The sequence below is a fragment of the Falco peregrinus genome, chromosome 6, assembly GCF_023634155.1.
Source record: "Falco peregrinus isolate bFalPer1 chromosome 6, bFalPer1.pri, whole genome shotgun sequence".
Classification (NCBI taxonomy): Eukaryota; Metazoa; Chordata; class Aves; order Falconiformes; family Falconidae; genus Falco; species Falco peregrinus.
The window spans coordinates 49,068,616-49,093,739 of record NC_073726.1 but is presented as its reverse complement, the minus strand read 5'-3'; the positions used below and the strand labels follow the sequence as shown (position 1 = coordinate 49,093,739).

At 39.0% G+C, this 25,124-nt stretch overlaps 1 protein-coding gene across 4 annotated transcripts in view; it reads left to right on the top strand.

Moving 5' to 3' along the window:
* NUDT4 (nudix hydrolase 4) overlaps positions 1–22,673 on the top strand; it is a 29,277-nt gene extending 6,604 nt beyond the window's left edge. The window contains exons 2-5 of one of the 4 annotated variants that reach the window (XM_055808223.1): positions 6,579–6,689; positions 14,561–14,605; positions 17,033–17,117; positions 19,042–22,673. In XM_055808223.1, the coding sequence (XP_055664198.1) occupies positions 6,579–6,689; positions 14,561–14,605; positions 17,033–17,117; positions 19,042–19,244 (444 nt within the window). In that variant the 3' untranslated portion in view covers positions 19,245–22,673. The other 3 variants (XM_055808222.1, XM_055808224.1, XM_055808225.1) reach the window with 3 other exon arrangements.
* Positions 22,674–25,124: the final 2,451 nt, after the last annotated feature.

Sequence of the window (25,124 nt, the reverse complement as noted above, 5' to 3'; positions counted from 1 at the left end):
ACTATTCACTGGTTTTTTTTGTTGCAAAACCTCCAATTTTTTTTTCTGGTACCTATGGTATTACTTGCCTATGCCATATGCATGTGTTTAATGGGGTGGATAGTTGCTCAGAAGGAAATACGGTTGTACCTGCCTGACATCAGACTGCAACAAAACATGTTTTATCTTTTGCCCGGTTTAGAAGATGTCTTTTTGAACTAGTAGTATTTGTAAGTATGTAGATACTTGAGAAAATACCCGTTGTAGCTTACTTCCACCATCCTAAGTTTACTCTGAGATTTTAAACTGGTAGCTAAGTTTGTTTGAATTGCCTCAGTTAACTCAGTGGTGCACAAAACCTCCAAGTTACCGGTTTCTGTGAAACAGTGGTGGCAGACTTCTTGAGAAATGCATACAAATCCTGTCTAGAGATACATATACACACACATATATATGCACGTGTATCTCTTAACTAGGATTTGTAGACATGTTTTCTTAAACATCTTTTATAAATATGTGAGTTTGTGGACCACAGGTTGATGCCTATTTTTTCCCAGTCTCGTTTGTTGAAAATTTAAAAAGCTTATTTTAATTAGGTGGCTTTCTGACCTTAATGCTTAAGCACTTTAATGGAACCAGTCCTACAAATGTGAAGATTTTAAAACAAATTGTCTTCAGAGATGTATGGGGTTTTTTCCAAGTATCTTTAAGACAAAAAAAGGCTGAAAGGTAACCGGTACTTGCCGAGAAGTATCCTTTTCATGTCTTACCTGCAGCTGAACATTTCTCAAAGACTTGGAGCTCTTGTTTCTGACAAGTACTTTGAAGCTGATCCCTTAGTCAAACAGATTATGTTGCTGAGTAACTGGTAAAGCCCAGTTCTCCTGCTCAAGATTAGGCCATGGTTTTAAGCTAAAAGGAAATAGGCAGCAATATTGAGTTTTAGCTCTTCCCCTACAACCTCATGTGTTTTTTCCCTTGGTCTGTATTGGCAAGCATAAGGGAAGGAGAAGGTACTGTAAAGTGGATTGGTGAGCTGACCCCGTGTGAGAAGTAACACCTCTGTTACAGACACTTGCTGGGGGGGCTCTCCTTGTTTGCAGGGGTTTTTGCAGCCAGGAATCCTTTTGCCATATGGCTGGGTACAAGATCCGCACCCTTCATCGCACCACGAGACCTGTCACATCTGATTCTCTGAAGCATCCTAAAGCTTAGGGGGAGATCTTATGTTACAGGTGACTTGAGTGCTTGTTGATGTGAAGAAATGTGTTCTAGCTGACATGCCACAGTAGTATAGTGCTGTCTGTTCCTGATATGAACGCTTCAGCCAAAGAACAAAACAAAGTACTTTAAATAGCCAGAGGAAGGTACTCAAATTCTGCATCGCTATAACATGGTAGCCAGATGTGTGAATTTTATGTGAAGTAAAAATGTATAGAATAATGTCATTTTTAAGTGCAAGTTAAAGCAAAACTCCTGAAAAGGTCTGATGTTTTTCTCCCTATTGCCATATAGCCTTAAAATCAGAAGATGTCAAAGGAAGATTAATTTGCAGATCTGTTTTTTTGAAGTAATAAAGAAATACATGCATTTATTTTTATATCACTCATCTTCAGAATATTGGGAAAAGTTGCACTGACTGATGTTCAGGCATCATGCTGCTGCTATGAAAAGTGATCTTTACTTGAAGTTCGGAGGACATTGCAGACTTTAATATATTACATAGACAGAACCCAGTTTCCTGGGTTGTTTTCAAGATGCTGTGCTCAAGTTAATAAGCGTTAGGATTAATGTACTGCTAGTTGTTATGCTGCTTCTCTGCCAGTTCTTGTTCATTGTGACAAAGTCATCTTTTTAACCTCGGTCATAGCGGGGGGGACAGCTTTTCAGTCTATTGTCTGTAAAGTACTTTGCTAGAGGCTCTTGAATTGGCTTAGGCTGATCTGAAATGGGTAGCTGCAGTCATGCCTTTCTGCCATGCTGACCCTTGTGTGGCTGTGTACTGATCAGTGTGGCGTGTGTGCAGGCTGAAAACTAAGCTTTAATGGTATGAGGTAGTTTCAGCCAGATCAGCTTCCTGAACTCATTGTGCCACTGTAAGAAAGCAAAGATGTTGCAGCCTTGACTTAAATTAGCTTTTTGAATGCTGTCAAGTCTGATTCCAAGGTTTTTTACTGCTCTACAATAATGTTGTGCCCATTGCATCTCCAGGTTAAAGTAATTCTGAAAATGATGGCAGTAAAGAATGAGGTCTATAGGCAATCACTCTACTGAGAATATTTTCAGGAAGGCAAAAGCATGTTCCTTACTAAACAGTACCTGTGTGGCTGCATTGCTGTGGCAAGTTGTAAAGCTCTATTGCATTTTTCAGCTTTCTGGAATCCAAAAAGAGACAATGGCATCGTAGGGCAAGGATCCCACAGTAACCTACGTATAGGGGAACTGAGAAACTGTTCCAGAACTACTGAAGTGAAGCAGTGATTCTGTAACAGAAAGTGTTAGATGAACTACAGTAGCAGGTTCACATGCGCTCTCTAATTTGAGATGTGTGCTTTTGCCTTAAGTATTCATACAGTGAATCCTGCAGATATGATCCAGGGTTTGTAAGGGGTGCTTTTCCTTGCTTCTCAAAATGTTTCTGTGGGGTAGCATTCAAAGTAGTTTTCCAGTACTTTTGAGGAAGCTCCTGAGCTGAAAATAATGGGAGGTTTGAAGTGTTAGGGCATAATAAAATGTTTCCTGCTCTTACTCTTCCCTGAGCATCTCCTTATGGCCGTTTTTAAAGAAACCACAGGGCTTGACTGACCCTTTTGGCTGTTTTTGGATTAAACCATCTTTATGACTTTCAGGTGCTTGTAACTTTGGCAGACCAACCACGTAGTAGGAGCTTCCATGTTGAGTGTGCTAGGTTAGATTATATTAATCTCCATCAGAGTGGGTTCTGGTTTTTTTTTTCTCTTTCCCTCTGTGTTTCTGATGCTTGTAAGAACATGCAGTTCATCTGTTCTCTTTAACAGCATTTTGACACCTGAGAGGTACTTCTTGCTGCCTTTACATCTTTCTTATACTCTAGCATCTTTCCTATGTCAGTTTAAAACTCCTGAAACTATATGTACTCGTCTTTGCAGAGCTTGTGAGTTAAATCCTTCATCTTCCATGCATCTGCCTTCTTTCCTTCTCTGCACAGTGTTCAGTCATCCACCTGAGCAATTCAGTGGTTTTTTGCAACTGAGCCACAGGTGCTCAGTGATCTTTTGGGGTGAGGGGTTGATTCTCTTCCTCTTGAAAGTTGTTCCTTTTAACTGCCGATTTCACTATTAAAAAAAGCCAAGTTTGCTTTCTTTTTATGTCCATTAAGTAATTCAAACAGCAAGTTGGATGTCGCTAGTGTATGAGTAGGGGTGATGAGCAGGGAGAAAATGGGATGAGCCAGTGGTAAAGAGAGGAACAGATGTGATTAGGCTGGGAAGAGAGATCTTACAAAAAAGTCTAATGACAAATAAATTTCTATGGAATCGGAGTGGTACCTTTTCATCTGTAAGTTCATTTTTCCTTGGAAGTAATACATCTGCTATGGAAAAATTCCCATCTTGCAGTTGGTTTTACAGTGGCTTCTGCTGCTGTTGCTTCCTTACTTCAAGGTATAGATGTCTCTGCTCTGAAGTCAGAAGAATCCAGCTGTGGGAGTTTGTTCTGGCTAGCAAGTTTCAACTTTAGCATTGCTTTTTTCCTTTTTTTATGTAAACTGAATTTTTAATAGTTATTTGTGTAAGCTATAATGCCCTACAGTTCAGGAAGATAGAAAGCAATGATATTTTTTATAATATTAAGCCATTTTCTACCTTTTCAAGTGCTTGATATGAAAAAATATAAAGAGGAATATCTTGTAGTGGTAATTTATATTACTCTGAGCTGTTGCCTAGTCGTCTGGAATATATGGCTGCTAACTTTTTCACAAGTTTCATTTGACTTGAGAACACTAACCACGCCAAAACATTGGCATCTTTCTCTAGAAATTTTTGGTTGTTTGTCTGCAGGCTTTAGCATTTATAGTGAGCAAGTTCCATGATGCCACAGGCTCTGTAATTACCTTTGGTTTTTTTCGTTAACTGTATCTTGGTTAAGCATATCAATAGGTGCTTATTACATGTAGGCTGGCCAGCAGTTTCTCTTCCTCACCGCACTCAAAGGTCATTGCTATTCCTGGACTTGAAAACAAGGTGGAAACTTGGCTAGTAAGATTTAGTGGAAGAATTTATCCTTTTCTTCTCTTAGCTGAATTTTTTAGCTTTACTTCCTCACTTGGCAGTATTATGGAAAGTAATAGCGTTACCTTAGTCTTTGGCGTAAGATAAACTTAACAGTATAGCTGAGCAAGCAGAGTTGATGCCGTTACTCTGTACTTTGGAAGTCTTTTGAACAAGTCAACAGTAAGGCTTCTTCAGAGTAACAGCAGGAGAGGCGGTGATTGCTAGCAAGTAATACAACACAAGAAACTTTATGCCTTTCTCTGCTTGCAGAGATACGGAATACAGATTTCCCTGCATAGGGAGTACTGCTGTTGTCATCTTCTGAGCCTGACGAGCCTATGATGTAAAATTTGGTGTGTATAGGCCAGCAAAAGTGTAGGTATGTGAGATTCTGCAGTCTTTGGTTTTCAGTAGACTACTGTAATTGGTGTGAACATGAACCTCCTCAGAAAAGACTGGATGTCCATGCAACCAAGATCTCCCTTTTCCCGCTTTGCTTATCTTACATTAAGGGAAGATGAATTGCTGGCTTTTTGCTGCTGATTTTCCACCTCTTGGCATGTGAGTGTGTTGTCAACCAGCCACAATTTTTTTGATGTCTTCATTTTTAAGTGATCTTTATATTTACAGCCTAGTCATTCAGGTACTGTGGGATGTGTCTTCTGGCCACTTGCAGATGGAAGTACCTGACAACTACATCCACTACATGAAATTAAAAAAAAAAAAAAAAAAAAAAAAAAAAAAAAAACCCACACAAACGCCTAAAACCAAAATGTGTAAGTTAGTGCAAGGTTGCTTGCTACCGTAACTGAAAGAATCTGTGTGGAATGCTTTTCAGCCTTAACACACAATCTAGCTATCAGCTCTTGGCTTTTGTAGAAATCGATTACCATTGAGTGTGTTTTTGCTAGCACATACCCCAGGACAGATGCTGCATGCCGTAGTGGCTTCAAACAATAATATTACTGAGTGGAACAAATTGTGCATCTGAAGGTCTTGGGGACATACTTTAGGTGTGGTCCCATGGATTCAGACTGTAAAAGCGGTGGGATCATGGGAAAATAAAGCGTAGTGGGAAAGATGCTCAGTTCCAGGGTTAGTGGAGACTTGGATAGTTGTGAAAATGAACTCCCAGGCTGTGATGCTTGGGGGTTTATTGTATGTATAGCTGTAAAGCCTATCTATCAGAGTTGATGTATTTTAATGTTAATTACTTGCTAGATGTATTTGTTTCTGCTTTTTAAAAGGATAATTTAAAGCTAACAGAAATACAAACCCAGCTCAATAGACTATTGATCAGGTTACCAGTAGTCAACTACTATGTATAAAGGCATAAAAAATTTCTGACTTTATGCTGTGCTTCCAGAACCAGCAACCTGATTTATCCCTTAGTAGTAATTAAGAATTTAATGTTAAGCCTTAACTAAACTATGAATGCTGATTAAAACCATTCTACCAAGCTGGGAATGATTTAATGTAATATAATCATCCTTTTGTTCATCATTGTTGCTAGCTTCCACATGACTGCAGTGAGTGCTAGTTTCATCAGCAGAAAATAATGTGTAATGCTTATGTCTGGGGATCCCACAAGTGAATTCATAACTAGATTTTTACAACTGCTCTTCAAGCATTGCCGACATGATCGTTCTTTGTGGTGATACAGATGCTCCACCTACATGTTCAAAAATTTTTTTAAATTACATTTAGTAGAACATGTAAAATTCAATGTGTTGCAGTTTTTCTTAAAGAAATGTTAGAAGAAACCAAATTGGACAAGGGCCAATGATGTACTGCTTGTAATTTAGTTACCCAATACTGTACGCATGCTATGCTAACATAACACATCAGTAACTGAAAAGAAGCTTGTCTAAGACTAAACATTAGAAGTATTTTCAGGAGTCTAGTTTTTTTATCCGAAAGATGCAGTTCCAAAAGAATTAGTTTAACTTCTGTGGGATGAAAATGTCTTAATTTTCATGCTTTACCGTCTGTATGACCCTGAGATTTACTATATTCTCCAGTTGTGAGTTTCTTGGGTTTTTGTTGTACATCTTAATTCCTGTGCATATATTGTATTGGTGTTTTTCACGTTGTGCCTAAGATCTGATGAAAGTGCTTGTGCAAGGAGATTACAATGTCATTGTCTTGACTTAGTTGTATTAAAAAGATTGGATGTTTATAAGTTCACTTTTTTTCTCCTTCTTACAGTGCCTGGTTGCCTATTATGTTTCATTTCTAAAGTCCATAATCCATCTGCCTAGGTGCATAAGTGCATTGCTGAAAAAGTAGATAGTACAAAGATTCCTAACTTGTGAGCTATATTTGACAGTCATTTGCAATTATTTATAGGTGCTGTTGGTAAGCAGTAGCCGATACCCAGATCAGTGGATTGTACCAGGTGGAGGAATGGAACCAGAAGAAGAGCCAGGGGGAGCAGCTGTCAGAGAGGTGTATGAAGAGGTAACAAAAAACAAAACAAATCTACTTTCTGTCTGCTGCTGCTATCTTTAGGTGGGAACCAAGAAGAAAGAGGGGACTCTACCTCCTTTATACAGGGTTTGACTGTTTGACTAAGACTTCCATGGTTTTGAAATTCAAAGAACTGCAGTTCTGTGTGTTGGAATTGGGGTATAATGTGGTGAGGTGAACTACATCAGCTTGCTTCCCAGCACACTTTCATTTCATAGCTAAATTTCTGTATGCCTTTAAAAACAGTTACTGAAAGTGGAACTGTGACTTTATGCCAGGTGACATATCATAGTAGTATAGCATTTATGTGTTTGTGCAGAAAATTTTGACTCTCAGCTCTTCCAGAACAGACTGAAGGTGAACTAATCATTAATGTGTAGCTGCATAAGAGAAATAAACAGACCTTTGAGGAGATTCCAAAATAAATGGATTAGAAACTGATGTATCTGAGCAGCTGAGAATTCAACAATAAAAAAGGCCTTGTTTAAGTACCTTTAAGGCTGTATCTATATATAAGTATATATATCTACAAAAGTATCTTTGAAGAAAGCACCATAGGTATAGTCTGCCTGCCTTTCTCTGCTCCTGCGCTTAGGCAAAACAAAGCTTTAAGTCTTGATGAATTAATGCAGTTTCCTACCCTAGTATGGTACTTCCATTTCAAATTCCAAATTCTGTTTTTTAACTAGCTATTTATTTTTCCTAGGCAAACTGTTAGAAATGATAAATGTTACTTGGATATCCAACAGCCAGGACTGTAAGCAGAATAAAGATTCAAGAAAAATCAGTGTCACTTGATTTAGCTAGAAATCATGCAATGTGTAAGTGACTACCAGTCAACTCTTAATTCTTAAACAGAAAGTACAAGGTTTTGCAGAAAGTGGATGTATCCTGGCAAGTGAGTGAACTACGGAGTTTCTGCTAGTCTTAAACAGTTCTCTCATCCCAGTTTGACTACTGATATTCACAAAACACTAATACTGTTGCTAATTAGTATGTGTAATGATTTTTTTTCTATTAGCTGCGCTATCTTGTGGTTCAGCTTGCTTACCCTTAAGACTGGTTCTGCTGTGTTGTAGAGGCTCGGGAACTTGATGTACATGCAGCTTGGGCCAAAAGCTGCCTGCCCCTGGGTATCAAAATGAGGTGTTCTATGAACTGTGATTTGGTGACCCTCCTCCTCTTACATGGGGAAGGGACTAAATCAGTGCTTTTAGCAGCCTTCCTGCAGCAAGGTTCAAGCATGAGTAAGCCTCACTGATACTAAGTTATTCGAGACATTCTGTCTCTGTCCAGCTTTGCTGGAGGAGTCAGTTTTGAGCTGTACAAGGCATCCTAGGATGAAGTGCTGGTGTATTTGTGAAAGTAAAGGAAGCAATCATAAGGCAGTCCATTCGAAAGGGGCAATGATTTAGGATTCTAGGAATGAGTCAGCAGAGATTTAGGCTTCTAGGCAGTAGTAGCACCCCTGGAGAAAGTCCTGGTACTTTCCACTGTCATGAGTTGATGAGTGGGATTAAAAAGTACAGGACCACTGGCTTGGTGTTCCTGTGAACACTGGTAGTTTTAATCGCTGATCTGACCTAAGGCACAGTCCAAGATGAGGGATAGTAATCATCTCATCTCAGTGTCAGACTAGAGCTGACTGAATGTAGCTGTGTGTTTACGTTTTTTCTTTGGTGAAGATGGATCACCTTGAAGGGGCCTGTCTGCAGTTAGTATGTCACCAAAGTTGCTGTGGGGATTTGACCAACTATTGAAAGCTGCCTGAGTGGTCTAGCTTCTCAGCTCGCAGGGAATGCAGTGCTACACACGAAGCGCTCAGGCCGACTTCATAGCAAAGTAGTATAGCAGTGAGATTGTGACAAGCTTCCAACTACACATGGTTCTGCCCTGGGAATATTCAGGGGAACACTTGGAAGTTCTGGCTTTGCTGCAGCTGTGCTTGCACATCGCTGTAGTGGTGCAGTACGTGGGCCGTGAGTGGTGGAGAAGGTTAAGCAGGGATAGCTAAGGAATGGGTATAGAATATTACTGAAAGGCATAGCATATAGTATAAACTTAGTACATATTTCTCTGTTAATGTCGAAGCCCAGTCAGAGTGCACTGCCCAGACACTGAACTTCTCTAGTTCATACAGATAACAATATGTTAGTTACTTCTGAATATTCTTTTTCCCTTTGGATATCCTTTTCACATCAGTGGGCCAAAAGAAAAAGAGCAAATCGGAAAGTGAAAAATAGGAGTACCTGCTGTTACGGTGTGAAACAGTCCTTTCATGGCTCAGTTTTGTTCTTGCCCTCATTTCTTTCTCAGGGCAAAGCAAAAGACTTTCTCGTACATCATGGTGGTTCTGGTCAGGAATTGTAGTACTCAGCAACCCTAGGCTGTTTTGAATCCTGAAGACAGAGGTCAGCCTTCTTCACTCATACAGAGTTCTCTTTTGATAATGTTTTATTCAAGTGCTGTTACACAAAATGAGTCTTAAAACCAGCTACATGTAAACGTGGTTTAGGCAAGTGCTTTACCTTTCAGTGTATTGTATGGTAAACTGGTCTGTAGCTGCTTAGAATGTGTTGTCATCAAAATTTTGGTAAGAGGCTTCATGATAGAAAAGCTGCATGTTGTAAATTACTCAAAATGCCAATGTCATCAGTGTTTTACACTGTGATAGAAACTGTTTCTGAAGGTAAGGAAGAGAACCCAGCAAATACAAAGCTCTTGAGAAGAGCTAGCACAGTAGCATTTTTCTCAGAAGTTACTATTATGCTACAATAGTGGCTATGCTTTTTTTTTTTAAATGATGTTACAGGGTAAGAGACAAACTGCCAGCCATTATTAGCTCTGAGCTGTGCTTGCAAATGCATAAAGATTTTTCAAAGGCTATAGGCTTTAATAAGCAAAAATCATTTGGTGACACCTGTTCTACGGCTTCAGAGTTTCCTGGGCTTGATAGCTTGTGTGGCTGATGAGTGTTAAAAGCTCATGCTCAAAGTGGAATATTCTTAAGCTGCAGGCTGAATCTTGTGTGCTGCCATGAGACTGCAAAGTGCCGTTTTTAAAGAAAAGCCAGAGTGGTGTTAAGGGCTTTGACTTGAGCCATGGAAATTCATACTAACCTTTCTAGAGATGGATGTCCTTTCTATTTTTATACTAAGGTCAATGTCACCTGGCAAGCTGGTTACAGTACACTGAACTGTGAAGAGTTTTGTGAATGAATAAACTTCAAAGGAGGCACACTGTGGCACTGGTTTGAACTGTGTTTCTTCAGTATTGGATCATGCACAAACTTAATCATCAGTTTCTATGAATTTATTAAAATGAAAAAAAATGATAGTGGGAGTTACAGTGGCTCTTCTTAATGGTAGGTGTGCTAATAGCTCACAATATGGTAGCCCACTGGCTCTAAATATCCCTCACTTTCACGCCAACAGTAGTGTATTTAAAATCTTTGGTTAAAAACAGAAGTAAAAATCTTTGTAGTCAAATGTATATGCACTGTAATTGTTCCATAGTCTGCCTGTGTGCATGACTCCAGGTGGGTTTTTTTTTTTATCCTTAAGTTTTGTTCATGTTAGCGATTTGGGCTTTTGCCTTTACTCAATGTTTAGTATGTTTATTTCATTTAAGTCTATCTGCCATCTCACAGGTTAATGTCAAGTTCCTTAGGTACGGTAAGTTCTTACAAACTTGAAAGTTAAGTACCAAAATGAGGTTACAATATAAAGCAATCCCAGAAAGATACTAAACCTCATCTAAAATGAGGAGCTACTCTGGTAATGAATTTGGAGCTTAGTCTTTAATTGCATAGGTGAAGGATGGAAACGAGTTGTGTTTGCATATGTGGTGTTCAAAGAGAAGTAAGATGCAAACAAGCATGGCAAGCTAACATGTCCACACTGCTGAATGGAAGGAGCACCCTCCTGCTCCCTTTTCTTCCTCCTCTGCACCAAAAACAGGCTCTCACTTTCTTTATACTTGGTGATATATTGAAATGCCTACTAAAACACATGCAATTCCTCCCAGACCTGTGTGAATATAGCTTCTAAGAAGAAGAGGCTGATGCTGAAGGTTAGTCTGCTGCAACAGTCAAAAATTTATTTTTTTTTCTTAGTAATTAGGCAGTAATATTATCTAAGACCTCTCACAGGAAATAAGAGGAATCTGCTCCAGTGGGCGTCTAGTATTTGAAAAATGATTGGGTGTTAAAGACTAGGACTAGGTAAATACTTTAAAAAATAAATAAAAACCCACACCCTTTCAGCTGTAAGATTGTGGCAGGTACAGTGAAACCGTTTGGGTTCTATAAGAGTATGCAACAAAGGGGCAGAATACACTTACGCTGTGCCTTCAGGGGCATGGCCAATAAGTATTATCTAACAGATACCACAGTTAAAAATAACTCTTAAATCTTCTAGATTTTAAGCAACTTTTTGCCCTGGTAAACTGTTAGCCTAAAAATTAAACTGCAGCATGACTCTTGCTCCATCTACAGGGAAGAAGGGGCAAGGCTGACTGCACATCTGAGAGCGCAGTAGGCGTAGAGCTGCCAACACTGAATGACCTCCAGGCCAGAAAGATTATGGGATGAAGCGGACAGTTTTCCCTCTCGTGGCTGGATTTAGACTAATATTAAAATATATGCATAAACTCAGATTTGAGACCTTACCTACATAGTACTCCTAGACTTCCTTAGGGAATCATTCTGAGCAGGGTGTGAAGCACTTAATTCAACAGCTTGACTGTTAAAAGAAATGCTGGGTTTTTTCAGGCTTTTCTCCCAAAGTTTAGATGTCTTACACACTTGGAGTAGCCTGTAGCATTCTGTTTACTTAAAAGAACCGTGTTTTAACAGCTGTGGGTACATAAAACCCAAAGGAAGAAAGATACTTTTATTAGAGACAAAATGGTTCAAAGCCTAGAACTTAACCAGTGTATTGGATTAGAAGCTTACAGTTGGGAAAGTGGGAATTCTATTTGACTTTCTGGGGAAAAGCTGAAGCATTTCTTGGTCCTTTAGCGCTTAATTTTGACATGGTTTTAAGGAACTACATTAAGATAAGACCTTGGAAGAAATATTTTTGTTAGTGATGTTTTTAATTGCTTTTGCTGTCAAGTTGGTGGTACTTTTTAAACTATGAAGATGATTATGAGACTAATTACCACCTTTTTGTACTTTTAAGTATAAAGGTTTTCAAAAGATGCTATTGTCTGCAGGAATAATGCTACATTTTGGAAGCACGTATCTTTGCCTGGAGAGTAACTAGACATCAGTGACAGTAATCACATTTACGTAGCAACAGCTGCTTGCACAGAAACTTCATTGTAAGCTTTGGGGAATTTTTACACTTAATGTAATGGAGTGCTTCTAATTGTTTCATTCAGAATTACTCAGCGAAGAACATTTCTTTAAGCCAGTGATTTGCTTGGAGGGAGAACAGAGGAGCTGTTAAGTAAATTCCACTTAGAGTAACATTGATGATAATCATATTGTGGCTATGGGGTACTAATAAGTTGAAACAAACTTCTCCATGAAAGTTTAAGTATTGACGACCTTACCTGATCATGGTGTTTGTGCCGTGTGTCGGATATCAGTTAATGGTCATACTCCTACTTAACAGTTCAGAGAAGCCCTCCTGAATCTATTGATGGTTTCTTTGTCCTTCAACAGTCCTGTTTCTATAGACCTGCCTTTAAGAAATCTTCACAATGTGATTATGGCCTTAGCTAGGAGTTCTGAAAAGCTTGCTAAAATCCTGAAAGTGTTTTGGTTGGTTGGTTGTTGGTTGGTTGGTTGGTTGTTGGGGGGGGCGGGGGCAGGGCAAAGTGTTTGAGGTGAGGGGGAGTAAGTTGTTTTTTCCCTCCCTCTGGTGGAGCTAAGTCCCTTTTAGAGCAGCTCCTTGGTACTTGGAAAAACTCTTCTTAATGTTTGAGAAACCTGCAGAGTCTGTACTGGGCTCTCTGTCATGCTGTTAAGCCATACCTTTAAGGGGATAGTAAACAATTTTGTTCTTGGCTGCAACTTTAGGGAAGAAATTACAAAACTCATGAAGCTAAAACTGCACACTTAAACACCTGAAGTATTAAAAAAAGAGTAATCCTACAGATTCATTTGTTACTTTTGATGGAACACGATGATGGGAAATTGCTTTTTTTCAGTTGTTCCAAAGTAGAAGTCTTAATGTAGTGATTCCTAGATAGTGCTGCGTGAGAAGAAAGGCAAAAATAGGGTACAGAAGCATGTGTTTGTAGCCTTTTAGGTTCTGCTTATCTTTTAAAAAAGATACTGTAAAGTTGAGGAAATTTGGACTGATTAGTAAAACCTAAATATTTTTTCAGCATGTGTTCCTTTGGGTAATAAAGAAGCATTTATTAGCCTAATGTAAAGCCCAGCAGACTGTATTGCCTGTTGTGATGTTGTCTCACAAATGGAGTTCGTTACCTGGTGTGGCATAGCTGACCCTTTCAGACCAAAATAAGGGTCTGTCGCTTTCATAATTAATGTGCTGCCTAATTGCTTATCCAGCAGGTCCAGTTACGTGTTTCAGCTTCATGAACTCATAACGCTTATCTCTGTCATCACAGCAGACACACAGAAGAATACTGTATGTAGCTTTGCATTAACTTCAAGTCTAGCTCTTGCTCCAGATAAAGAAAATACTTGTTGAGTTGCATGGCCTGCAGTCAGACTTCTTTCATCAAAACTGCTTAATAAATAACATGAGCCATCTGCTTTCTTTAAAAAGACAGGCACAGAAAATGTTCACTTGTAAGATCTTGGTTAGACTTATTGCTAAAGCCTGCCCAGTTGTCTGTCAGTTACTCATTAAAATGTAATTAACATCCATATGGTCTTTTTTATATAAAGACATAAGACATCAATAACTTTCTTTGGTTAAAGATGAAACAAAGACTGAAGGCTAGAATGTCATCTTAGTGCTAAGAGGCCCTATTTAAAATAATGGTTATACAGCAAGATGAAAAAAATCTAAACATGGCTTTGTCTACCAGTAGACTACATATGCTTTTATGCCTCAGGCGTATGGACTGAGATTTGTTTAGAACAAATGAATGATCCTAAACTACTTCTGGTGGAAGAGGCATTATATATTACTTTTGGAAAAACAAACCCTAGAGTCTTAGTAGCATATAATGACTGCCTTAACTGTGTTGATAAAAATTACTAAGCACAAGCTGATACACAATGGGGTTTTAAAAAGTTGGAGTGAAACTCTGAATTCAAAGTCTTTTGTAATGTTAGTAACCAGAAAAAAAAGATTTAAAACTGTAGGGAATTGGGGATATAAACTTGGTTTTAAGCTTATATGCCAAAAGCTACACTTTTATATAAAAAACTACTGTAAATTACATCATTATGCTGCAAGATCTACCCAGTAACCTACAGTTTAATTTGTTACTGTATTTTGAAGACTCGGACTTAAGTTGCTGTGTAAAATAGTAATGGAGTTTTAATGATTCCTTCTCTAGATTTATTATTTTATGTCTTTTAAATTATCTCTTGTCCTTTCTACTTCCCTGAATTATTTCAGTATTGGATATCATTTATCTCTTTAATAAAATACAGTATACAAAGAACATGGTAAGTAAAACAGTATTTCAAGCTGGATGGAAAACTTGAAAGATTTATGCATTCTTTGATCCACTCATTAAGACAAGCATTTGTGTACTCTAAAACTAAGAACTCCAGAAGCAATGCAGCACTGTCTAATCAAAATTTATGTTAAAACACTTGCTTAGTTAACCCTAATAAGGAGGAGTATGCTGATGGAGGAGGCTGGTACTGATATTTTTGTTTTTGAAATTGAAAAGCACGTTAACACTTTTTCCTGTTTGTTTTGTAGGCTGGAGTAAAGGGAAAGCTAGGCAGGCTGCTTGGGATATTTGAGGTGAGCTATTTCTTTTACCTTTTAGAAACAGTGTTGGATTTTTTTGTTGTTGGGGTTGGATTTTTTCTTTCCTCATTAGAGTTGATAAGTGTGATGTTATAGTTACAGTTTTAAGTGCTTAAGTATTACCTGCCTATAATTTTGCAATACTACTGGAAATGCTGCATTAGACAGGTGATTTCCTTCAGTTGTTACAGGATATGGGAAGATCTGAATAGGAAGTTTTCAAAGTACTTGGAACTTTCCTGAAAAGATAAAATTACTACTTGGACAACATCTAGAACTAAAAAAAAAAAAGTGAAACCAACACTGATAGATCAAGGATTTCTGAAATATCACACGTCTGTTTTGGGGCACTATTTTGACTTTTCCTCTCTGATTAGATTTTGCTGAAGTAACTGGTCAACTTTCACTTACTTCATTGTTAGACCTATCAATTTAGGTATCTCATTATGGCTTTGATTCACTAAAAAAGCTAAAGCTTTGGATAACAGATAAATCTAACCTTTAGCAATAATATGTAGTTCAGAACTGGTAGTTCAGTCTGATGTTTGAAATACAAACAGCACACGGGTGCATGCTAGATACAGCTCTCTTACTATTGGCATTTGCCCGCTTGTGCTCTGGTTCTAGACGGGAGCAGACTGTAGAAACACAGATGAGAGTCTTCAGATCATAATACATCCAGCTTTATTAGGTTGTGCTGTATGATGGGGGAGAGTGGAAGTCCCTCCAGTCAATTAGGTATGAATCTTCAGTTTAATTATAAAAGCAACTTTCAGAGGCAGTGTATTCCTGATAGCGGTTTCCTATATGAAATATTAGTCGTGCATGACTAGTTGAAAAAGTGCTAAAGGTGTCCCCATTGTGAGGTATGGAAACAATGACAAAATTAGGTAAGTTCCTGTTTGTAGTTAGTTGCACTGTCCCATTTTCTGATTTGTTTTGGGTTTGAGTACACCTGGATGGTCCTACACTTCAAAAACTTGTCTGTTTTTTAACTCTGCTGGTTAGTCTACAGAAATATCCTGTATTTCCCAGCTCACACCAAAAAAGGCAGGATGCCTATCATCTTGTTGCCTTAAAACAGGGCATGCAAGGGATGATGATTCTTTGGTAATTCAGTTCTATGTTCTTCTGACTCCGTCTACCACTGTCTAGACCAGAGGAGATAAAAATCTGTGTTGTGGCCCTTTTCTAGCTTACTACTAACTTAAATCAAGGCCCTCCTTCAGTTTCACAATGTGGCCCCCCAAACAGTTGTTAGTATCATTGAGGGGGCCACACACCGTGACCTGGGGATGGAACTATGAGATGGAAATTATATTACTGCCGAGTCTTTGTATTCTGGAACTACAGCCAGAAAGGATACATGTTAATAGATGCATTTACTCCATTTAATACTGATATTGACAAAGAACTGTCTTGGAGTATTTTTATTTCCTAGTAAAGCACAACAGTTTAAAAACTCTACTAAAGTTGTAGTGAAACGGAGTTAAGTAGGGATGGTTATGGGCACAAGGATAAAACCAGCTGTAAGGGGAGCTAGGGCATAACATCTCTTGGTTCTTAATATAGTTGTAATCGTAGATGGTCATGGGTATTCTAGAAGCTCAGTTCTTTTCCAAGGGGCAGTCTGGTTTGGTTAGTCAGGTAGCACTGCTAGCGGTGCGCCGCTGGCCCGCTTTGGAGCTAGCGGGAAGTAATGTCCACACAAATCTTGCGTGGTCTGCTTGTGGCACCGTGACCCGGCCCTGAGCAGATACCTCTGTCAGTCTCTGTATTTGACTTGCCTTGTTCAAAAAGCGTGTGCTTTCTCAGTAGGTGGTTAAGTACTGTGAATGTGGCAAACCTGTCGAGCAAACAGATGGTAATGATTTTTGCATTTGTCATGATTGCAAACATAGGCTATTTAATTTGCCTTATTGAGTGAAACTTTATAGCCAGCATTGCGTAGATGATCTGGCCACATGGCACAGTGGGTTCCATCTTGCAAAGGTGTTTTTAATAACCTTTAATCTAGGAACATGAGTTGTGGAAACAGTTTTAGCAAATGTGCTCTACTGTAGTAACTTCCAGCTTATGTAAAAGACAAGTAGTGGGCAAGTGCTAACATTAAACTGGGTGACTGAGAGCACAGTTTGGTCCCAGCTTCACCACCTTCAAATACACTTGGGTTGTTTGTTGGTTGTTTTTTTTTTTTTTTAGCCTAGTAAAACAGAATAGCTGTTGTTTTCAAATAAATTTCAGTTTTACCATCCTTTTGGGCCTGTTCAGTACAGATGTTTATTTAGTGAAAATAAAAGCCAGGTTTTGATGGCAAGTATCCTTCAGAGGTAAGTAATTTCTAATCTTACAGTTGTTGTGGTAAGTCTGTAAGTTATTTTTTGCTGAGAATTAAAACGTCTACTTTTAACATTCAAGCAGAACCAGGATCGGAAGCATAGGACGTACGTTTATGTTCTTACTGTGACAGAAATACTGGAAGACTGGGAGGATTCAGTTAATATAGGTAAACCCATTCTCTAATACATTTTATTAAGCAAACCTTTTTCATTTTCTGAAGCAATTCGTGTAATTCTGGGGGGAATATTAATTCTATTCTATAAACTGAAATTACTGAAAATCATGATGTTGTTCTTCCACACCTTTTTTGTATGCATGTAACAAGGGTAGCTTCCAATATAATATGTTAATATAATATAAGGTTAGAGTATTCTAAACATTATGATGGAATAAACCTCATTATTATTTGTTGATACAGCTCTTTTTTTCCTTTTTTTTAAAAAAATTTATTTAAAGGCCAAATATTATACTGATGAATTCCCTTTTCCTTAGAATGTTTTGCTGTATGATAGTCTTACGGTGGTTTTGAAAGTGCCTTTGGGGGGGGGGGGGGGGAAATACTTGGAAAGTTTTGATGTTCTTTTTCCCCTGATTCTTCTGGGGGGGCAGAAATCATTTGTATCTACTTTTCACCTTAGCCTAATTTTTCAGTAGTGGTAGTGCTGACCTCAAGAGGGATCCATTTCTGTGTATATATATATGTGTATGTCTTATAGATATCACTGTCATGCAGTTTAGTTAATTAACATCCTTTGTGATGTTGTATGGGTCTTAACACTTTGAATTTAATAAGGACAAAACCAGTTATGTTTACCTAAAGTTTAAAAAAAAAAAAAAGCTTAGTTCAGTAATAGTATTTGTCCAGCTGAAATTTTAGCTAACTAAGAACTGGTATTAAAAAAAATTACATCCTACCCTTGATTGGTTATGCTTTGCCCTTTTCAGGAGGTGGTGCTTTAGGGGTGTTAATAAACTTAGCAATATTGATCTGTCAGCAGATGGCATGTAACTGTAAGAGTAATTTCAAAACTCTGCTCAGTTTTTCAGGTGGAAAGAGAACGTTTTGTTTCCAGTACTATCTAGTTGTGGGGAGTGTACCTTCTTAATTGCATGCCAGGTTCCCTGTGTAGCAACACTGGTCAGTGGTCCATTACCTAAGAGGGTCAATATTGGCAGGAGTGGGATTGTTTTGAAGAGCTGTACCTGGAACTCTAGAGGGCCTGTGAGGGCAGTACTAGTCTGTTCCTGCTCTACGCCAGGCTGTGGGGTGGAGGGGAGCATCCAGCACTGGCATGGCTACTGGCTTCCTTCTGGGGAGCGCTGTGGGCAGTGGATGAACGGCCCTGTGGGGCCACATACCTTGGTCTTAAACAAGCAGTCTGTAAATGTCTTAATAATGTTCAAGCACGGTACCTGTAACACTGCAAAACTAAATGAAAAATAGAATTAATCCCACTTTTAGCAGTACTATCCTTGACCTTGTCTAGAAGTATTTTCAGAGGCCTCTAATATTAAAGGACCTATATAAGAACGATGATCTTAGGACTATCTTGTTTAAGATAAGTCCTAGACCTAAACATATCTGTATATGAGATACACTATTTTTTACAACTTATGGCTAACCTGAGTAACATGGATATGTTTTGAGTATGGAGCGCTACTTTCTAAATCTGACCAAGCCATTCTCCTGCATTTCATGCTTGCATCATGGGTGTTGATTCTTCAGACTGATTTTCTGCTAGGCATGACAGTGTAGGAAGTCAGTATTAACTAATTTAAATAAAATATCCTTTTCCCTAAGAAGTAGATTTGGCTTTTAGAGCATATGAACAGTCATCCAAACTTCTGCCCAGTATCTGCTTTAAGAGAGTTATCTGAAAGGCTTTATTATGAACTCTGTTTCAGTCAGCAGGAATGAAAATCTCCTGTGTTCACCAGTTCTTTCAAGGTCTTTTGACTCTGTATCTTTTGGCCAACAACTTGGAACTTCTAAAGTAAAAGAAATGAGGAAAAAGTGAATGATCAAATAGCAGCAAATGGTGCTGTTACAACTTTGTAACTGTTGTTCTTTGTGGATTATACTCATTCAGGAAGGAAAAGAGAATGGTTTAAAGTAGAAGATGCAATCAAGGTCCTTCAGTGTCACAAGCCTGTTCATGCAGAGTACTTGGAAAAACTGAAACTGAGCTGTTCACCCACTAATGGAAACTCTGTGGTTCCCCCTCTTCCAGACAATAACTCCTTATATGTCACTTCTGCACAGACTTCTGGGTTGCCCTCTACTGTGAGATAAACACTTGGATTACCTTTTTATTCATGTCATCACAAAGGGGAGACATCTGTGATCACGTGTAGGCATCTGTATAACTGTCGGTTCTAAGTGAAATATGTGAATGTGTCATAATGTCAGATTTATTTGAACATGTTTTTTCCTTTTTAACAATGTAAAATAGTATTTCAGCAAACCAAAGCCATATATGGATTTTTTTTAAGATGCCTTAATAGGCCATTTTTAAAAAAAAAACAAAACAAAACCAAACAAAACATAAACTTGAGTATATTAAATTTCCATATCTGCTAAAATAAAATATGCATCTCAGTGGTGTTCAGCTTATTTAAGATTTAGTCAGTTTTAGTCAGTAGTTCTGCAAGAGTACTTGCTTAGAAAAAAGCTTGAGCAAATAGTCTTATATTAAACTCTTACTTGGTATCCGCAGATGAAGCGCTAAGATCTTAAGATGGCAGTATTTGGGTAAATGGGTGTGTTGAAGGCAGAGATGCGTTAAGTGTGACTGCAATAAAGGACTAAACCACATTCAGCCTGTCAAGAGCAAAGGATACCGACACTAAGCACTGCTTGCCTCAATTATCCAAAAGGTTGCCTTGTCCTATGCAATCTTCACATAATGTATAACTAGAGCAAGAACAATAACTTTGTCTTGCAACTACCAAAACTATACTGTTGCTTCATCACTTGGTCAGCTGATGAACTGTCAGAAGACTTACATGAAAAGCATTGTAGGTCCCTCTTGCCCCATTTGGTTTTTTCCCTTTTATTAGCATTTTGATAAGTATCTTGTTCATGGTATAATTACACTGCAGGTTCCAAAAACTTCTAATCTTCAAGGAGAAGCATCACGCAATGTTCCTGCAGTCTGTTGTAATTTAAAAATGTTTAGAGGAAAGTAAGGCTTACCCTTATGCTACAGATATGTATGTCATCTTAGCATGCGTGTGTTGAGGTGTCTGGCCCAGCAGAAGCTAGCAGTGGTACCTCCTGGCCTTGGAGACAGGTGGGTTGATACTTACTTACACTAGTGGAAAAGTAATATTCCTTTGTCTTGCTCTGAAGGTCTGCTGAAAGCCCTAGTTTGAAGTTAACTCTTAAATACTTCAGTTTTACTGGTTTAACACCCAATTGCTTTAGCTTCTTGAATTAAAAGCTGGCCTCTTGATAAAAACTCCATTGGAATAAATGAGGTACAGCTGACAACTTCCCTGTTCTGAACTATTTTCTTTTTTTTTTTTTTTTTCAGCCAATAACATGAAAACTAAATCCACTCTTGGTCTTAATGCTTTTACCATAGGATTACTCTCTCTATGTATGTGCGTGTGTATGGTTTCTTCTACAGGAACACAAATCTAATTCATACGAGTGTCCTAATTATGAATTTTTTCTAGGATCTAAACCCAGCTGTAACTCCTCTATAGCCAGCCAAACCAGAGGCTGAGGTAGACCGCTACCTCATATGTGAAATTTATTCTGGGTAAAGCTCATGCTCTTACACAACATTTGAACTTTTGTAAATAGTCCAACTAGTAAATAGTGAGTGTAAAATGGAAAATAAATGTAATTTAAACCTTTTGTTACTCAGTACACAAATGGTTAACTTCTACTTTTTTAACACAAATTGTGTAAAATGCTGCTATGAATTTTCTTGTGCTGTTACACTTTTTTAGGAAAAACCGTTGCCACAAGTTACTCCTTAGAAAACTTACCCTGTGCCATATGTAAATGCAGTTAAATTAGGGAGGCAGATGATCTGATCTCTTGATGCTGCTCTCTTTGAAGAGGCATAAATACTACTGACAAGAGGCATGAGCCGCAAAGCTGAAGACTTCTGAAATGTTGGGTAGGATGCTGCTTTCCATCCCTGTATCTCCTATTCCAGGTCGCTTTCAGAACTGGAACAAACACACAAGTCTGTTCAGGTGCACCTTAGAGGTGGAAGTATCGTTTCAGTCATGAGGTGGAGGGCTGGGAAAGGAGCGTTGATGCTTCAGTAGCACACACAGGCATATGCATACTTTATACTGACCCTCATCTAGATTGGGACACCCTTTGCTTGGCTCACTTATTTACACTAAATGGTCTATCAAAAGCAATGTTTTGCCAGGTGAAACACAAGGAGGTAGAGTTGAGCGTGTTGAAGAATGTCTAATCTTTGTTAAAATCATACCCACAGTGTGTAAGAGTCCCTCTGGCTCTAAAGCTGCCTTTAAAAGAGTACATCATTCAGCTCCCTTTTTTGATCACTTTGATGCTCACTTTTTTGTTCAGTAGTCATTTTAACACTTTAAATTGAGCAAACTTGTACAGGCTTTCTTGTAACAAGATTGTATAGAATCTGTGAAAGCTAAAACAATCCAGAGTTTTAAGTTCTTATTCATTAAAAAAAAAAAAAAAAAAAATGCTTCTGTCTCCATTTTGCATTCTTGGAATGAAACCAATCCAAGCTTGTATGAGATTTAGTGGTAATGCATGATCTTATTTTGTAACTCTTGAATTATGTATTTGATAATAATGTAAAAATGTACAGTATTGCTGTTGCTAACAAACTCAAGAGTTGATTGCCTATAAATATTTTGGTTATTTTTTTGGTCACACACATTTGAGCTGCTCAGTAGTGCCAGACAGATTTTTTTTTTTTTAAAAAACAGCATTTCTTGTATAAATCTCTTCAGTCTCTATGCAACCTTCAGAATGAAGCTCTATTGCTTAATTTGACTTAGACTCCCTTTCAAGTTCTGTGAATTTTAAAGGTAAATTGAAAACACATCAGTTACGCTACAGCAAACAACTGTAGTGAACAGGCAGTGGTATGGCTTCAGTCCTAATGAAAACTGATGCTAAACTTCAACAGAAAGGGTCTGTATAAAAATCAGAATAGGAAGGCTAAACTTTTTTTCTACTACCTATCAATTTAAATGTAGAAGCATTTTGGTTTTACATGCATCACCATTTAGATGGGCCAAACTTATTTCATACAGAGCACACTTGAGATTTTTCTCGTGTCATAAATTCTGTACAACGTATCCAGATTTGGTTCTCCAGAGGTGAAAGGGAAGAGACAGGTCGTCATCTGCAATTATCAAAAAGTCTAGTTTGTACCGCTGCTTTTCCTGGCTGTTAGGGAAATACTGAGGTATTGCAGAGAGGCTGTCGAAAGTGAAAAAAATCTTATTTTGGTGCTTACTGCACCCCTGACTTAGCCTAGCATTGGTCTGTTAACAATGTGCTGTGAAAAAAACTGAGAGGCAAACTGTTGGTTTACTTACAAACCATGTTGGTGAAGTGAAAACAAGGGGTGGGGTGGGGTGGGGGCAAATTAAGTTGTAAACATTTTGACCTGCTTGCATGGATTTTCTTTAAAGATTGATGTAAGAATTTTGACTTTTTATATTTGAGAAATACCAGAATAAAATCTAAATTAGTCCTGTGGATGATGTAGTCATTCCATTGCAAATACCGCAAAAGAAGCGTTTGTGCAAGAGTCTCTAATAGCATCTAAAATATACCTAGTTTCATCTAGTGTGTTCTACTTTTGCCTTGTTAAAAGTGTCGTCCCTCCCTATCTACTGCACTCTGTGGATCCTCTCCAGCCAGGCACAGTTCCGTGCTGTTACAAGGAATGGGTATTTTCTTGAACTTCACAACATGCACACCCTTAGAACACACATCTCCACGACCCACCCCAGCTCAGAGAGCACTGCCAGAGCTCAGCCTGCTGCTGCAGACCCCATCTCTACTTACCTTGCTTTTTCCACCTTGTTTTGGCACTGAGCAGTTACTCTCTTCGTCCTCTCAGTATGACTTCAGACAAGCAGACCATGACCACACACCCTTCTCTTTGCCAGATGAAAGAGTTTTACTGTAGTTGTGTCTGGTTCCTATCAGAGCATCTCCCATGCATCATGTGAAATTGAAGGACACAAGCAGGGTAAAGCGTGTGTGTCACAGCACAACACAAAAAAGGAAAGACAAAATGATTGACTTCTTTTCCAAGACTCAGAAAGACTATAAGAATCTTCAAACTTTTAAGTTGAATGTGTTTGGTTTCTTTTAAACTTACCTTCTTACTTTCTACGCTGTTCTGGCCTCAGTATTGCTGTGATGGTAAGCTAGGCACCGCGTGCTCAGCTCAGATGAAGCCAGCACTGTCCACAGTCGGAGGGCAATGCTCCACCAAAGGAACGGTATCGCTGCTTAGCCTGCAAACAGTCACAGGCATCTCCCTGCCTGTGGCGATCCGAGTGCTCTGGGCTATGCACCACCTGGAACAATGCTCTCAAGACAGTTTTTCTGTCCCTAAATAAGCAGGAAATGTTTTTCAAAGAGCTAGTCTAGGAAGGCTAGAGACCACTGAATGAGCCTGCTATACGATCAGCTGATATTTGCCTGATGGCCCACGCTGAGCTTCTAAGCTACCAGTGGCAGCACTGGTTCCCAATAGCTTTCCCTCAACTGCTAACGCCAGTTCTGATGGACAGACAGTATGGAGCAGCACGCCCAGCAATGCATACGACTGGCCAAGTACCGTCACATTACACTACCCTGGCACTGGCTGCCCGGTGGCCTGGCACCCCTTACACCCAGACCAGAACAAGGCCCTTGTCCTAAGGGACTTTTTGCTGCCATTTAACTGCTTAATTCTCCTGAACACTTCCTTCTTTCCTGCCTTCTGGGTATGCCGCTAGCACAGCCTGTCTTTGAATAAGGCGGGAAACACCCACAGCAACTGAAGAAAGGAAAAATACCATTAGAATCACCTCACTGTGTCTTATTCTTCTAGATTTGCCACAGATGCCCCTCCATAAATTTATCAGTACCCATCCTAAGCCTTCAGCGTTACCTGCAATAATAATAATTGAGTAGCTGGTGGGAAAACCACAGCAGCAGTACTTCTGAAGGCCCAGCAGGTACCTGGGCTGAGGTAAGCACACCTGCTACAGCCAAGCAACAACTGAACATCGCACGTGAAATCTTTCAGATCTGTAAGTGACCGTGCAAGCCTGTCAACACAAATCCCGGACATCTGAACTTGGGTCCCTGCCAGGCAGGGAGGAGCAGATGAGGCCTGAGCCAAAACTATTCCACAGCAGCAATGAAGACAAGAGCCCAGCCTACCCCAGAGTATCTGAAACACAATTTTTCAACCAGTACTCCAGTCAGAGGCATTTCCCATAGAAAATAATTCATGTTTCCCTTTTTAAAAAATAAAAATCTTTGTTACACGCCACAGTTACAATCTCTTTATCTGGGAAAGCTCATGCGGTGTGATGTACAGAAACCGCAGGTACAGTCCCTCCCCGTGCTCTCTACCTTGAGGGATTCCTGAGTGTTCAGCGTCTTGGTGATGGGCTAATCAATGGTGACAACTCCCTAGCAACAAACTGGGCTACCAAGATGAGTCATCTGAGGGTATAATCCCCTTTCCTAACACAGATCATTCCGTGGGTAGGTGTTCAGCTGACAGCTTCCCCTACCACCACCCTTGAAATCACAGCAGTTTTAATCCTTGCCTTTCTGCCCTGCAGACAGTCTGTGTGCTCACACCGAACCCCTTATCATAAGGGTTGAGGGGAGTTTACGAAAGCAAACACCACAGACAAAGCAGTTATGCTGCTTTTAATGTCACTCTTCCAACGTGCTTCAGTGTAACTTAACAATTAGGTATTTGCTTTAAAATCTTCCTGCATGCTTTGACAGGCAAGATTGCAATATCCAGTACAAAATCTATCATAGCGGACATAATTACTAACTTCGTGCCGTGCCCATTATGTAGCATGCTTTAGCAAAGCTTAATACATCTGCCAATGAGATTGCACTAGAAATTGTCCAAGCTGTGCGCTCAGGTAGCAAAGTCTTGTACTAAACCAGGCAGACTTAAAC